General features: G+C 52.9%; 1 protein-coding gene across 4 annotated transcripts in view; it reads right to left on the bottom strand.

The window, feature by feature from the left end:
• Positions 1-10,455, bottom strand: part of LOC143171847 (CBP80/20-dependent translation initiation factor-like) — a 149,755-nt gene extending 139,300 nt beyond the window's left edge. The window contains exons 1-2 of one of the 4 annotated variants that reach the window (XM_076360936.1): positions 9,878-9,915; positions 9,124-9,202 (exon numbers count right to left, since the gene is read on the bottom strand). In XM_076360936.1, the coding sequence (XP_076217051.1) occupies positions 9,124-9,156 (33 nt within the window). In that variant the 5' untranslated portion in view covers positions 9,157-9,202; positions 9,878-9,915. Of the gene's footprint in view, positions 1-9,123; positions 9,203-9,877; positions 9,936-10,396 lie in introns of those variants that run through there. The other 3 variants (XM_076360938.1, XM_076360940.1, XM_076360939.1) reach the window with 3 other exon arrangements.
• Between the last annotated feature and the right edge of the window lie 6,654 nt (positions 10,456-17,109).

Consider the following 17,109-nt stretch of genomic DNA (forward strand, 5'->3'; position numbering starts at 1 on the left):
GCAATGGCCTTCATTTTCTGGGGTTTCTTGTAAAAGTACCTGGAAATTCTCAGAGTTTACATTTACTTACTAGAGACAGCTTAACCACCAGCATCCCCATCAGCGTACCACCATATTTGTTGACTACCAGACCAAAGAGATGGCTTCCTTACAAAGTGCCTCCTTCATCTTTCCAACCAGACTCTTTCCTTGTGTATTTATGGTTGCCAGTGCCCGGAGAGAGCCTCCTCCGCACACTTCCCATGGCAAACAGCTCCTCGAGAAGGTAAGTAATGCGAGGGGCAGGTGAAACATGCCTCCTGCAAGGTTACCACACCTTCTCCAGAAACTTCTGGCTGAACTGGATGGTCTGATTCAACAGAGATCCCAGTAAAGATCAGATGTAACTTCTGGGTCCTGGGCTCTGTGCTCCTTGCCCCAAGATCTTCATCTAGTCAAGGCTCTGTTTTGGGGCACTCAACAAGATACCTTTGCTACCGGCAAACTGCATTTGCTGTTCAATATGAGGACTCCCAGGTAGCCCCTACATACTTGGAGGTGCCTTAGAGGTGCTCCAGTCACACTGCAGAAGCTTGGTCTCGCCCTGCTGAGCAAACATAGTATTTTACCAAGCTACTAAAAGCTCTGCTGGCACGGATCCCATGACATGAGACCACCACCCGCCGTGCCAAAAGGCCTTACTTTTCAGTTCTTCTCAAGCACCTGGCAAAACAGGGTCATGATGAAGGTCCATATCAATAGCTACAATCCTTGGTGCCAAACGAGGTGTTAATATACACAAAAAAAAGCTTAAATCTTGTGACCACCAGAGAAGTCCTTGCTCACAGCACATGAGCTTCAATAAGGCCATGCCCGGAGTTACCGATGTTCTACCAAAGGCTTGTGGAACCCTAAAATTCACCACTCGCTGAAATTCAGCCATGTCAAAGTGGGATCAAACTCCGCCGCATGCACCATGCAGACCAAGAGCGAGGACTTGTTATGAAGCATCGGTAGCCCTATTACCATAAGCTACTGGAGAAACACCGCCCAACCTTCCGCAACACATGCTCCCGTGACATTGCTCCCAGCCAGAGCCAACCCAGGAGCCGAGAGACCACCCAGGAGAGCCAACCGTCAGCAAAGGCACAGGACTTCTGCCGCGGAGGTAAGGTCTCCCCAGCAACGATCCCGTCACATACAAATTATTACTCCTGAGAGTAATAATTTGAGAGAAGATAGAATTTGAGGGAAGAATAATTTGAGACAAAGATCATTCCCACTCCAGCAACCTTATAAAACAAAGGGATAAGTGGCGCATGTTGGAATTTCCTGAGCAGATGAAAATTGCTTTCAGGGTTTGAGTCTCTGGGTTTTGGAGGGGGAGAGGAAGGGTTCTGGGGGGCTTGGGAGTTTCTTCTTCTTTTTATTTTCCCTTCTCCCCTTTAGAAAGAAGCAGAGTCTGCAGCCAGCTGTGCTGGCTTCCAGAAGAGGAGAACAATTAACCTGAAAGGAATGCATTTTTTTTTTAATATAGTACGTGGCACGCCAAACGCCTGGTATCACTTAGAGTGGCAGACGATTCAGTGACTCCCTCGCTGAGCAGCAGCATCTGAAAGCCCTGCGGAGAGCAAGCGATGCTTCCTCCCCGGTATTTAGCAGCCGGTTCAGCTCTGCCGTGAAAGGCAAGCTGGCAGCAGTCCTGCACGGAGCGAGCATCACCATCCATCCATCATCCACACAGACCTCTCCCATCAGTGCCTGTGCGAGCATGGCATCCTTCAGCAGTGCCGCTATCACGACCGGCGTCATCTTAAGTCTCCTCTCCCTGGTGAGTCTGTGCCATCAAATTACATCAATTTTTTTATGCTATGACTAGGCTAGCCCCCAAAATTTCATTTGGCTGGACTTGCCTGCCTCTCCACAGATGCCCATGCTCACGGACAGGGAGCAGAGCAGGAGACCTGGAGCTGCTGCAGGTCTGGCAGCGTGTCCTCCTCGCTGCGTTACTATCCTGCTGGCACAGGGAAAGCTCCTGCCGACGGCTCATCCTCCCCCACCGTGCCCTTCCCCACCGAAACGTGCGATGAGGAGGCCGACAGGCTCCTGCTGAATGAAGTGAGAGTAACCGGAGGTGCTCAAGGAAAACCCTGGCAAAGCCAGCAAGAGATGACTGTGCAAACCAGAGCAGGGGAAAAGCTGAGTCACTTCCTCCCCCAGAGCCCTAAATAGAGAAGAGTGTAAGGAAAATCATTCTCCAAGCTGACAAAAAAGGAAGAGAATCCCCAGTTTAAAAAAAAAAATAAATCAAAGTGCAGATAGTGACGGCAGAAGGGGAAGGGACAGAAAAGGCAGCCTCGTGCTGCAGCTGTAATGGGAAAGGCTGTCAGGAGCAGAGAGGGGCAGAGCATCATCCCCGGCTCCCTTGGGAACTGGGGGTCCACTAATCACTTTTAACAGCAGCACCAGCTCCAAGGCAAGTTCACAGACCATCGATGGTGCCGAAAAGCCGATGGTGCTGCAGCCTCATCTCCTCCAGGCGATGCTGCCGGCCGTGACCTCGGTCTCAACAGGAAACTGCAGCGAGCCCGGGCAGAGCCTGGCCGAGCTTCTGGGGACAGGTTTGATCCACTCCCCAGGGTGCAAACGCTCTACGTGGCAGCATGTGAAATGCCACTGTTAGGAGCAGTAACAGCATAATACTCAATTATCCATCCCAGCAGGTACACGGCGAGGCTAAGCTCAAGGCTGGAAAACCCTTTTGAACGGTGGGATAGCGGTACAGGCAGGAGACTCTGGAGGTAAATCAGCCACCAGCTCTTCCCTGCAAGCTCGGTGGTCAAGCACAAAGTCCTGGGACAACAGCGCGGCAGCACAGAGTAGAATAGTTTGGGTTGGAAGGGACCTTTAAAGGTCATCCAGCATCATCCCATCGCATCCTCCCCGGCAGCATCCCTACAGCCAGCTCCTCCTTCCCCGCATTCAAGACAATTTGGGTTATTTCCGTAAAGAAAATTTAGTGACTTACTAAAGCCACTTCTGAGTTAACCGACCCACTTGCACCCAGATAGATATTTAAGCTCCCGATTGCTGCAGCCTCTCCTTGTAGGCAAGAAGAAATTTGGATTTCCCTCTTCCACCTTCTTTCTTACAGCCTGTAAGTTCTTATCTTTGAGACCTGCACTCCTCTGTCAAATTTGGCTGAAATTAGTCCCCGGGTTAAAAAAGCTTTTGGAGGAATAGCAAGTGACAGCCAGTCTGAGTGCATAAGCCTCATTTCTGTTAATTAAAAAAAAAAAAAAAAAAAGCACAGAAATCTAGAGACGCTTCAAAGTGGCCATTTGCAGTCGATAAATAAATCTTCCACCCCATGTAACGCAAATATAGAGGAAAAAAAAAAAAGCTGTGCAAATATCCTTTCTCGGATCCGATTCCGAGAAAGACAATGTGTGCTCCACAGATGCTCCGAAACCCAGGAGGGAGGGAGAGGGATCAGCACCCTGGGGTGAATCTTTGCATTAAAAGCATCCAGGCAGGGAGGGATGCTGCGGGTCTGCCAACAACCAAGTGCTCCATAGGGATACGATGTCCGGCCCAACACCGATGCTGCTCCGAGCATCCGCAGAAGCAGGAAAAAACACCCCACTGCCCGTGCCAGGCCGGCACGGGGATGGACAGAGCAGGGATGCAGGAAGGGATGGAAAACTCGTCATTCACCAGAAGAGCTTTCCAGAAGCCTGTGTTTCATTTCAGAGCTGCCGTCGGATGCGAGAAACTGCCGGTCCCAAAACAAGGGGAAAAAGCCGTCGGAGAAAGCCATACATCACCTCGTCACAGCTGGTCCCCTGCAGCGCTTCAGCCTCTTCATCTGCATCCGTGGCCTCCTCCTCCTCTAGCGGCATCCGTAGCCATTGTGGTGAGACCCCACGGCCCCTGAAAACTCCACCTAACTCATCTACCAGCTTGCAATGATGAAATAGGAACGCGGCAAGAAAAATAAAGAAATCATTTCCAAAAGCACCCTGAGCCTCCACGTCCTGCTGTGAAGCCTCCAGCTGCAAAAATTATTGCTGCAAGCTTTAGGATCGCCAGCCCGGCTTCCCGAGCCAGAGAAAAATGTAATCAAAGATGCCTCCAAGCCATTTGGCATTTCTTGGATCATCGATATGCCCTGATCTAAGGGAATATGGCTCCTGTGGGTGCAGGCATCCACCCCCATCTCTTCTCACCATGCAAAGCGAACACCACCTTAAACATAAAACATTTCTCTGTTATTAAACTCCAGCTGACAACCACAGCACAACCACAACCCTTCCTGCTTTCTTTTCCTCTCTTGCCCAGACACCCAAGATGGTATTTTTCACGGCGCATTATTAAAATCCCCTCTGGCTTCGTTGCAGCCAGACACGGCGCCCAGGAGCCCTCTGGCCCAGGGGGTTTGTTTCTGGCCAGGTGATGCAGGGAGATGCCAGCACCCAAAAGCAAAACAGCATTTGCAGACCACTGCTTCAAGCTGGCTTGGTTGGACCTAGACTACACCATAGTCCTGCCGGTGACCAGAGCGCACACTTCTCTGCAGGACAAAAAAATCCTTTAAAATTCACCCCACAATTATTCCTGCAAGATCCCCCATTAGCAAACACTAAGATGTGTTTTTGCAGACCTGAACACCCTTCAAAGCCACCTGCAGAAGCTGGTGGCCCTAAAATGACGTCTCCGCGAACCACATAGCAGAAGGAGCAGCTCGCAGCCACGGCCATGGGTGAGCCCAGCTCTGCAAAGTGGCTGCCCCAGCCCCCACCTCGCCCAAGGCTGTGCCACCCGCGACCGGCTCCATGCCAGTTGGCAAAGCTCTGGCTTCACAAACGAGATGCTCAGTGCTTGTGACGGCCGAGACCCCTGAAATATCTGCAGTGCATTTCTGTTCTAGCTCAAAAGCATTGTGCTTGCATAGGCAGACTTGTGAAATTTAATCAGACGATGCAAAACACTTGGGATCGTTCCTACTTATTTGCAGAAGACCTTTTCAACGCTAGCTTGGGGATGGACTGGGTGCCATCCCTGTCGCGTGGCACAGCACAACTGACCGCAGAGACCCAGACCCGTGCCACCCTTCCCACGCCAACCCAGCCGCTTGCCTCCCGTGCCAGCTATCACCCAACGCAACCGGCGGCGGAGGGATGGCGACAGCTTGGTTGTGAACACCAGCTTCTCCCAAGGTCCTGGTGAACGCAAGCCAAGCAAGATGGCTCCTCCAGGATTCCCTGAGTTCAAAAGCGTTTTTCAGATTTAATTACGAACCCTGTTAACGGTTCCCCGTCGCAGGTGGCTGGGGAAGCTGGTGGCAGCTGTGTGTCTCCCTGTAGCTTCTGCTTCGGCGTGGGGCAGGCTCCAGCAGTGGTGAAGCCTTCCCGGGGCAGCGCAGGCTGTACAAACCAGTCCCAGTGAGCCAGGCCAGCTCCAGAGGGAGGGGGAAGGTTGGTTGGAGTTTTTTTTGCATTAAGGCCAATTAAAATCGCTGGTGAGAAATGAGAAGCTTGTGGGCACCCGCGTGCATCCTCAGGTCACCTGGGCATGACGTGACACCAAGGGATGGGGCACACCACACAGCTGCCCACCTCCGCTCCCCATCCAAGGGACAACCCCCACCACGGACACGTCATCCCACCCATAACCCTTTCCGTCCCGCCACCTGAGAGATGCAGATGGCTTCCACCACCACCCAGCAGCGTGGTGGACGCAACCATGTTGGGGAAGAAGGCGAAGCTGAGCTAGTGCTGGTGGCCACAGAGGAGACGCCCTCGATAAATTGCTGCATGTTATGAAATACTCCTGAGGCAGGCTCCTGGCCGACAGGCGTGGCAGGATTTGGTCCTGCAGAGGTAGCAGAGGCAGAAGTTTAGTTGTGTCACCGCAGCTTCTCCTACCACCTAAGAAACCAGTTTTTTCTTCTCCTGTACCACGACTGCTACGTGCCTGGGGGACAGGGGAGGCCAAGGGTTGTCTCTCTAGGAGGGGAGACAGAAGCAATGGCTTTTCTGAAGTAAGCACGAGACTACTCCTAGTCAACCTGTGGTCCCTAAAGCCTCAGAGGTCCATGGACTGCCTCAAAGGAGTCTCCAAAAGCTAACTCAAACCAGCAAAGATCTCAAATCCATTTACAGAGACACCATCCCCATTCCTGGCCACTGTTGGGGCACCTCTACATTTCAGAAGACCGACAATGATGATGCAGAGTCCAGCAAGCCAAGACCGACCACGGCACAGCCCAAGGCAGACGTGGGAGAAACAAAACCTCTCTTTTCAGCAGGAAAGTTGATGGTTAAATGCACAAAAGCTTTGAGAACATCCAATGTCATCCCCATTTCAGTCTGAACTGAGCAGGAAACATATTTCTCTTAGGATCACCAGCAAGGCATCTTGTTGTAAATGACTCTATATATATATATATATATATGCACACTCATATATATAAATAAATAAAAATAAAATAGCCAGTCTCTCAAACAAACAGAAAATGATTGGTTAGCTACACTAGCCCTTTATTTCGGATGACTCAGTAATGCGCTAATTACACTCAGGTAGCAGAACTGCGCCTTCTCCGAGGAGTTTCACAAGAACATCCCAAAGCATTTACGGATGCTTTGTCCAGCATTTACGGAGATTATTTGTCCAGAAGCCTCAACGCTTCCAGATTTTCGAGACAGGAACAGTTGTCCTTTCCCCAACCTGATGAAGACCATGAGCTACCCCAAACAGAGCAGCAGACTGTTAACTCTGAAACTTAACGATGGCATGTGTAATGTAAATGTCTTAATATTTCTGCCAAACTGAAGAACAATGAAATCATTAACAATATTTATTTGCTCCATATTTTAATAGAAATAGTCAGGCAATATGCTAAACGTGCCCCAAATACCTCCTGAAATAGCTCATCTGCTGCCCCCAGCTTCCACAGAAACCATAGGGTCTTGCCGTACTTTTAGATATAGCTCCTCACAAATACACAGGACCCCAAAGATTCCCTTGAGCAGCAAGAATATGAAATTAAATGAGGTCCAGGAGGGTTTTCTTGCTGCTCTGCAGAGACCTACAGGCAAAAACTCAACCAGTGATAACTACCGCAATTTCACACCACTCCTGCTGGGAAAAGACCAAGCAGCAGCAAGGACAGCTGCAAGGAGAAATAGGAGAGAGAGACCCAAAATGAGAAGGAAGGGGAGAGTCAGCACAGCAAAATTTGTGCTCACCAGGAGACCACAGTAGAGTGAACCCAAGGGAGCGCTTCACCCCGAAGTGGGGACGCTCAGAGAGCAAAAAAAGAGTATTTTTCTCTTCCAAGACAGAGTGCTGAAGGAGGGACATCTGGAGATAAAGCTCAGCACCTTGTCATCTTCCCTTCCACAGTTTGGATCAAGGGCTAACAACTATGAAGGATGTTTTCATGCTTTGCACATTATTTTTCACGGCGCTCAGGAACCCTCTGTAGACCATTCCCATCCCGTTTGTGCACGAGGCTGACTCAGCTACGGGAACAGAGGTGTCAAAGCCAGCCAAGAACCTCAGGTAGCTCGCTCCTCTCTCACATCCCCCTGCAAAGGCAGAACTTCATCGCCACAAACGGTTTCTCCGGTCTCCCGTTGGCTGGGGAGCTCCTGGATGTTGGGCTTCACCCTCCAGCTCCCCTGAGACAAGTCGCATTCCCACGTCACCTTCACCATCCAACCGCTGCTCCTCCGCTTTCCTTTAAAAGCAACCCGAGATCTTATAAATGATTAAAAAAATGCTTCCTAAGAGCTGGACAAGTCCCACAACACTTTAACCGTGACACCTTAAATTCGCAGAGCCCTCCAGTGCAGCACCCGCATCGCAAGGAGGGCTTGGACAGAGCTCAGAGGGAAAGAGCTTTACATACAAGCACAGCCTGAGCTTCCTAAAACAGACACTGCTCATCTCTCTGCGAAAGACAACACACAACGCAGGGAAACCACAGCCTACAAATTTCACTTAAGGCTCAAGGGATTAAAATCCAGCGCAAGGTTTTGCTCCCGGACCTCACGATCAGCAAGGGCAGAGCAAAGCCTTTACGGTCCTTACGGGGAAAAATGATGTGGATCGACACAATAAAATGGTTTTTTTCCACTCACTGGAGACAAAGTGTCAATATTTGCTTGTCGGGGTCACATAAGCCATAAGCAGACCAGGATGCTTCCCTCTCCATCCCACGTGGCACCCCCCTGCCAGCATCTGGATGCTCAGAGGATGGTCCACCATCAAAAAGCCTTCCTAGATTTCGGAGAGGAGGGACTGTTAAATCACCTGGTCTTATTTTGGTATCTTTGGGTTGAGAGAAACAACCTGGAAGCTCAGTGTATCTTCTGCTTCCTCCCATCTGTTTCGTTTCCGTTAACAAGGCCGTGACTTCAAGCTTCATCCTGCACCTGCCTGAGTGGTGGAGGAAGAGTAGCACGGATTACTGGAGCGGGAGTGAAGGTGGCACAGACGGACACGTGGAAACAGCCTATTTCAGAGGAGCCACCAGGTCCCCAGAGAGGCCCGGGGCACTCCAGCCCTCCTCATCATGCTGGGAAACAGCACCTGCCCCTTTCCAATCTAATGGGATTGCTACCTCATCCAATGTGGGGTCTTACTGGTGGGGGTCTGACCCCTTCCAGAGGAGCCTGACACAGGGAACGGCCCTGGGAGATGAACCTTTAGTATCATTTTATGGAAAAACAACTCCAAGGACTGAGTTTTGAGGCACTGGGACGCCAGGGATACCCGGCAACTGCGCCTCCAGACGTATGGCATTGCTGGGAGCAGCTGCGGCAAAAAATGTCCCGCGACTGCTGGTTGCTCTGCTGCCACTAACATCTGTTGTCCCCTACTGTCACCCACGGTGCCCAAGACCACGTGCAGCCAGAGTGACTCTGCAAGAAAACCGATAATAATAAAATAACAACAAAATTTAGCCCCCTGGTGAGTCCTCGCTCGCTACAGCCAAACCCAGCCCTGCATCAAGGATGGGGAAAGCACCTCCCAGGAGGTGGGAGATGCTCCCACCTCCGGACCACGCAGCAGCGGACATCCCACCCGGGGACGTCCCCCCCCTGTAAAGATGCTCAGCCTTAAACCAGGTGGTACCTTTGTGCCTGCGCACGCTGCCACCGCTCTCATCCTCCCGCCCCGGCGCTTTGCTGTGCACGAACCACCGCCAGCTTTGCTGCAAAGGGGATAACGATGAACGACGCTAATTGCTATAGGGTCCGGCCGAGCGCTTGCGTCCGATGGGTTTCCCCTCTCCTTTTTGTCTGGGGGGGGGGGGGGGCGGGTGGTCCTCGCCGGAGGAGACGGAGGGAGAGGCCAGCCCTGCCCTTCGTCAGGCACCCGCTAACGAAGCGGTCCGGGAAGCTTCCAGAGGCCGAGAGCCGTACCCGAATCGGGCCCCGGACTTCGGTCGCCCCCGTGCCCGCCCTTCCCGCCGCTCGCCTTTGCGAGGAGAGGGAAATATCGGGGCGGGGGGGGGGGGGGGGGTGAGGGGGGTGCGCTCAACCTCCACACACCAATTGTCAGGGAAGGGAAAAAAAAAAAAAAACCAAACCCCACACGGGACGAGGCCGCTCATGCAAGGCGGTTACCGAAACCAGCCGGGAGGCCAAATCCCGGCTTCATCTGCAAAATCAAAACCCAACCCCACGGCGGCCCAGCCAGCCACGCCGCCCGCAGCCCGGAGCGCACCCACGCGTGGGGCTGGGTCGGGTTTTTTTTATCATTTATTATTATTGTTTCCGAGGGAGACAAAAGGCGGGACGTGCCCCCCCCCCCCCCCCCCCGCCGTCGCCGCCGCCCCGGCTGCTGTGTCATCGCCGCCCCCCCCCCCCCCCCCCCCCGGCCTTACCGTGCTGCGGTGCCGGGCGGTGTCAGGCCCCCGCCGGGAGGCTCATGGGCGCCGCGCTGAGGTGGGGGGGGAAGGGGGGAGGGGGGGGGAAACGGGGAAGCGGGGGGGAGGGGGGAAACGAGGGGAGCCGCCCGCCCGGGAGGAGACACCCGGCTCCGGCTCCGGCGGAGGGACGGGCCGGGGCGGCCGGAGAGTGACGCGCCCGCCCGCCCCGCCCCGCCCGGCCCGGCCCGGCCCGGCCCGGCCCCCGCCGCTGCCTCCTCCGCCGCCGGCCCTGCCGGGAGATGTAGTCCGCGCCCCACCGCCCGGCCTGGCCGCCCGACGCGGGCCGGTGGCGGCTCCCCCGACATCCCAGGGGTTCTTCATCAGCCCCCCCCCCCCCCCCCGCGCCCCGGACCACCGAGGCCACCCGCCCCGCCGGGACCGGCTATTAAACCGCCCGGATTTCAGCCCAGCTTTTGCGGTGCCATTTCCCGGCCCCCCCCCCCGGGTTGAACACCGTAATTCTCCTTTTCCCACCTCCACCGCCGGACCATCTCCCCGGGCAGCCGGGCTGCATCCTTGGGGATTCAGCCCGAGAACCGCATCCTCTCCCGTCCCTCCTCCTCCTCCTCCTCCTCCTCCTCCTCCACGGTCAGTGGCATCCATCCGGGCTTTAAGGAGGTGGGTTTTAAGCTGAGCTTAAAAGAAGCAAACTGCAAATGTTTCCATATAAATCAAGCGTTTCCACATAAATACACCAAACTCTGAGTCGAGAAATGGAGAAAACAGAATTGGAACACCTCTTAAACACCCTTCTAGCCAGCTGGGTCCGTTTAACCCCTTCAGACCTGCTCAAAGCCACATGGAAATGTTCCTACGAGCCATTTAAATCACCTCCTCCTTCCCCTTGCCCCACCAGGCTCCCAAAACCACCAGCCCGCCTAATCGTTCCTCTTTTCCCGTTGTTTGGGTTATATTCAAGAGGTAACTTTTTCCCTGGCCATGGATTCTTTGTCTCTCTCCGTCTAGTTCTGCCGTAACATTCATCCGGATAAACGGATCATGTTAATGAACATCAGTGGAAGAGCCGCAGCCATAAATTAACCGGGAGAGCTGGCCTCTGAAGAAACCTTAATTCTACTTTGACGGCAAAATCGGATTCAAAAGATCTCTCTCCCTGCTGTGCTTTATTTTTGGCCGTATCTTTTGCTGGGCAGGTTGCCATGACAACCTTATATTCACCGGAGGGTGGCTATAATTGGGAGAGCACATCGTTAATTTAGCTCCAGGTTTTTGTGTGGTGGGGGTTTTTTTTAATTTTTTTTTTTTTTTTTTATTTTGTCGTATTTTAAGCAAGGGGAACCGCCTGGATTTTCGTATTTGTATCTGTGATCATACTACGGCTTAATTATTAATCCGAGCGCCAACAGCGTCGCTCCAGCGAAGGCTGAGCTGCCGTGCAGAGCTCACCGGGGCAGACAACGGCTCTGCCCGCATCCCGTTTCTCCGGCTCATCTCCTCCTGCAACACCCCCCCCCCCCGCCCCCCCAATCCTCTCCAGCCCCCCGAGCCCCTAAGCCGAGAGTCCCCAGGACCAGGGTTTCCCAAGGATGCTCCTGGTGTGTGAGAGCAGGGTCGAGGTAAAAAAAAAAGGTAGGATCCGCTCTTACATTAATGAGCATTTTTTGCAATGCCAGTGCGACTGGGATTGTCACCTTTAACCTGATAACAGTTCTTCCCAGCTACTTTTTGATAGCAAATCTCCCTCTTTGGAGAACGCCGGCCCGTGCGAGTGATGATAATGGCGTGAACGCGCTGGCACGTGTAAAGTCCTGCTCCTGGGTGGGCAGATTGGGTCCTGGCCCCGCGTGGTGGGACCTCTCCGAGCATCCCGCTCCTGCCCCAACCTGCTCAAGGCATCCCTGACCTGGCGACGTTGCAAAATGCCACCGGGCGCTCGCCTCCACCCTTGCTGGAAGGAGGAGGGCGGCAGGGCTGGGGATTGGGTGCTCTGGTTCAGGAGCCCAGATGGGTGCTGGATCAGGGCACACAACTTCCAACCTGAGATTTTTTTTGGGGGGAATGACCCATCCCACAGAGCGTGGTGTCTGCGGGAGCGTGGGAGGGAGCTGGATTCATTCCTCTAGTAGGTGGGGGGGCGAATTTGGACCGGGATGACAGCAGGGTGATTAAAGGGAACGTGGCACGTGGATCGGGTGCTGTGAGCTATGGACGGGGCAGGGTACACCGCCTTCTGCCGGGCAGCATCAGCCCGGGACTCGGGAAAAGGTGCCATCTCTGCCATCTCATTCCCACCCTCGCCTGGGTTTGGAGCTCCACGGCCACGCCGGTCGTGGCATTCGTTATTAACCTGTCCCGGCAGGAAGAGAGAAAATGCAGCTTTACGGTAGCCGGGGACTTTCTCCGGGAGCTGGGGCGGCTCCAGGTCCAAAGAGCAAAGCGGAGCTGCCGGTCCCGTCCCCACGCGGGTGTAACCCTGCTCCCTTCCACCCCGGCGCCTCAGCCCCTCCGATGTGCCCGCTCAGCGGCTCGGCCTCCTCCTTTTATCCCTGCTTCTGGCTTCGTCCCGTCGTAGCTTGGCAAAGGAGGGAAATTGGGAAAGGAGAGGGTTTCCACTTCAAAGAAAAAAAAAAAAAAAAGAGGAGTTGTGAAAAGCCGGGGATGGAGGAGGGAATGGAAACATCCTTCTTTCAAGGAAAAGATGCTGTGGCTGCTGTTCTGGTTACCATACGCCAGGTAATAACACGAGGTGACTCAGTGCTTGGGAAATTAAATTGGCTCTTTATTAAAAACGTGTATTTAGGGAGGTAGTGAGGCATCAGGGGAGTTCCTCCATCGCCGTAGCAGAGAAAATTGAGGCAGGCTGCCTGGCTCCTTATGCTGCCAAGCACAGAGTCCACAAGATGCTGGGACCCGCGCGGGCAGGCCCGTATCCTGCCTCAGCATCCTCCGAGGGATGCTCCCGGGAAAGCGCTGAGCATCTCCGGGAAGATGTTAAGAGCCTCCCTCAGCTCTCTCCCAATTCAGTGGGAACTGGGGGATCTCCGCCAGTGGGAAATGCTCCAGCCTCAAGACTTTTGTCCCAGGAAAATAGCAAGAGACAGAAAGAGCAGCCGGGGACGCAAAGATATTTGAGAGCACAAGCTGCAACCAAAAAGATGCCGTGCCGAACTCTGCCCTCGCCCTGGCAATACCCTTTAAAATGGCTTAGCGATGATGGGAACCTGCTGCTTCGAAGGGGAAATATAGAATATTTACGAAGTACCTTGCCTGTGGCTGTGGCGTGCTGGTAGCTTGGCCCTCCTTCGCTAGCTTGGAGCAAATCTTGGCTTTACAGAGCGTAGCTGAAGGCAAAGTTCAACGTTCTGTTCAAATTATACATCCCCCGCGTGGAAAGCTCGGTTATACATACAGATAGGTAGTGGAAAAAAATAAACTGAAGAAGAAGGGAATTCCTTTCTTCTTCCGCAAGTACTTCTGGCATAGGTGGGATGGTGGGGATGTCTCCCAGGATGGAGACACAGTGATGCCCTCAGCAGGTTTCTAAGAAGTGACCACCAAAGTGTCACCATGGTCATCAAGTGCTTAGATGCTCCATCAGAGACTCCTGCAGGAAAAGAAATCCTTTCAATAGTTGGGTCAACAATCTTCCTGCCAGAGTCAGAGAGATCATTATTCTGGCCGGGCTACAGTTGAGTTGAAAGCAAACAGACCTCCTCTAAAATCCAAATAATAGACCTACTGTAGAAGCAAGGACTGGAGACAGACAAGGTCTTTATTCCCGTCCCGACAGAGCCTGAGCGACGGCTCTGCCCTCCTTCCCGAGCGTGGAGATGTCTGTCCGTGCCTGGGGGGCCGGCGGCGTTGGACGTGGGGCTCCAGCGGTTCCTCCTCCACCCAAATCTTACGGGGTGAGATAGCCTGGCTGCAAAGCTGGAGAGAAACTGAGGTGATGGGACGTGGATGCGGCCAGCCGAGACATTTGCGGCAAAAGACAGACAGCACAAAGCTGTGAAGACTCTCTCCTTTATATATATGTGTGTGTGTGTGTGTATATATATATATATATAAAAAAATCAAATTTCAGAGCAGGGTACCCACGGGTGAAGCAATGCTTTGCTGTGGCAAGAGGAGAAGCTGGTTTTGAAACGCCGAGTGCAGGGACAGGCTCCTTCCCCCACTTCTCAGTTATTTTTAGAAGGGCATTTGTATCCAGCGCAGCGATCGGTGCCAAGGCTGTTTTCGAGTCAAGGCTAAATTCACTGGTATTCGCCGGAGGTCTGGAACAGGATGGGTCCGGGCTCCTGGAGAGCTGGGCTTATGAAGACCGCTTTGCTGCAGATGGGTTGAAATCCAGCTCTGATGCTGCTTTCCATACTGCGGGTGAGAAGGTGCAACTCAGAACATTTGGATTTTCTCCTTGACCTCCCATGTTGCTTAAAATTATATCCCTCATTTCCCATATTTCACATAACTCAGCCGTGTAATGGGGCTACCTGGTCATAATTCATGACTTTCCTCCCCTGACTTAATTCACAGCTACACCTTTGGATTGAAGAGGCCTTAGAAATGCAAAGTATGATTACCCAGGTAAGAACAAACTACCAGTTTAAAGGATTGCCGCTGTTCTAGCCCCAAGGAAACACGTGGGCATTTGCAAAGGTCAAGCTGCTGAGGAGGCCGAGCCGAGAGCTGGCAGAGGCATCGCAAGGACTTGGGATGGGTGGTGAAGGATGTCCTTCCACACCAGGCAAGGCAGATCTTGTCAGGCGCCTCCTTAGGGTGACAGAAAGCATCTCGGACAGGGTCATCAACAACGGTGGGTTTGCCGGAGAACGGAGTCAAATTAGCCATTGACAAGCGCGTTTTGCAGAGGCACGGCTGGCCAGGAAATGTTCCAGCAGCCCAGAAATATCTCTCTCTTCCCTTGGTTGCAAATGGGATTTTTTTTTTTCCATAATCCTTTATTACGGATATTAATTGCATGAGAGGATTGCGATGCTGCTTAGAGGGAATCGCTGATCGGTGGGGTGGGAGAAGAAGCAGGGGAATTTCACTGGCGTTAGGGCGAGGGGTGTGGAAAATCCAGGGCGCTGGATGGAGGATGACAGCAAGGCACTCTTGCAGTTTCACTCTCCGGGGAAACCTTATTGCGGCCTTTCAGTACTTAAAGGGGGCTTGTAAAAAAGATGGGGACAGACTTTTTAGCAGGGCCTGTTGCGACAGGACAAGGGGGAATGGTTTTAAACTAAAAGAGGGGAGATTCCGACTAGATAGAAGGAAGAAATGTTTTATGCTGAGGGTGGTGAAACACTGGCCCAGGTTGCCCAGAGAGGTGGTGGATGCCCCATCCCTGGAAACATTCCAGGTCAGGTTGGACGGGGCTCTGAGCGACCTGATCTAGTTGAAGATGTCCCTGCTCGTTGCAGGGGGGTTGGACTAGATGGCCTTTAGAGGTCCCTTCCAGCCCAAACCATTCTATGATTCTATGGTTCTATGAATTGGCCATTTCATCACTCGCTATTATATTCCGTACACGCAATTTTATTGCCACTGTTGATTTTTTAGCCCCAAAAGAATACCTGGAATGAAGTAGTAGCAAGAGGAAGACTAAAGGATGGTTTTGGAGGAAAGCCTTGCTTTAGGCAAGCTGGAGATCTAGCACTCTGGTCCGGGGAATACTTTTCATTAGAAACAAGGCTGAAGAGGGAAGGCTGGGCACCACACTGAGCTGCAATGGCTGCACCATATGAGCTGGCTCTACCAGAGCCAGGGCAGGTACCGCCGTGGGGCTGGTAGCCCAACGCTTGGCTCGAGAAGGGTGGAAGGCAGCATGACTCAAGGGGCTTGGATGACCTGGGCTCTGCCACTGGTGATGATAGATGAAAGCCTCCAGTTCTCGGCTTCAGTTTTCCTCCCCTGAAATGGGTACAGCTCTACTTACCCTGTTGGTAAAGTACTTTGTGAGTCAGCTTTTGCCAGGGGTAAATCACCACCCGTGTTTGTAGAGCTGCCAGCAGCCCCGGGTTAGCAAGGACTGAGAAGGACTCTTTGAACGTCTGCCTCTGGTCCTCAGGACAAAGTCCTAGGAGAAAATCTTCCTCTTTGGGAAAATGAGAAGTGTCTCAGGGTGTTACAGTCTTGTGCCTCATCTCCTTCAGGGTGGTGGCAGCTTCCTTGCCTGACCTTGGGTTACTCCAGGATCTGGTGGGGAAGAGGACGGAGCCCACCAAGGAGGCTTTCACCACACGCCTACTCACACCCGCAGCCCAGCTTCTTGCTTCTCCTGCTCCTGCGAGCCCACATCCTCTGCAGTCACCTTCCTGCACTCGCTGTTATCTCCCATCTCTTCTAATGGTGCCTTTCCTGGCTCTGACTCACCTGCTGGTATGGAGATCCTCCCTTCCTCCCAAAATCCTCTCTCATCTCCACCTGCCGGCGGAGCCACCACAAACAGGAAGGAGGGTTGGCCGCAAACATCCCTCCAGCACCATTTAAGATGGGATCGTGCTTGGCTGAGCTTGGAAAATAAGTATATTTTTTGTCAGGTAAGTATAGTTTGTATATTATGTGCAAGGGAGAAACCATCAGGGTTGCTCAGACTCCGTTCCTTCGAGGGGAAGGACTTACGCACCTACCTCCACCAAGGAGGTATGATGTCTCAGAGCACCCGAGTCTTTCATCCTCTGTTTCCCACTGGGCATCTCCACACTATGAAATGATAGTCCTTAACCACATAATAAAACCCTACTCCGGACAAGGCAACTTGCGGTTTCCACATGCCAGCAGGTCAGGCTGAGCAATGACAAGAGCCCAGGATTTATCCTTGGTCTGCTAATAAAACAAACAAGCTTATCTTCACGTGGGCTTTGCTTCTTATCACATCGCTTTGATAAAAATACGCCCGGCTGAAGTCCTCCCCTCCCTTCTCCGGCAGCTGCCGAGGGCCGGTGCCCCAGTTTAGACCCCTTCGCCTTCCCAGTAAGGTGACTGTGGAGGAAAGGGAAACATTTTTGTTCCCTCCTCGCTGCAAAAGGTGTTAGAAGGGCTCGACACGCTCCTGCTTTTGATAGGGGGAAAAAAGAGATAACAGTATCAAATCACCAGCACGCCGGGCGTATGGCAGGTATTTTATCATGCTGTGGCCTTCAGGAACCAGAGCAGGGCAGATTTGTATTAACCATGCTGGGACAGAAATATATACATGCTATAGATATCCTCATATATGC

This window comes from Aptenodytes patagonicus, chromosome W (genome assembly GCF_965638725.1).
Source record: "Aptenodytes patagonicus chromosome W, bAptPat1.pri.cur, whole genome shotgun sequence".
In the NCBI taxonomy this organism is placed as follows: domain Eukaryota; kingdom Metazoa; phylum Chordata; class Aves; order Sphenisciformes; family Spheniscidae; genus Aptenodytes; species Aptenodytes patagonicus.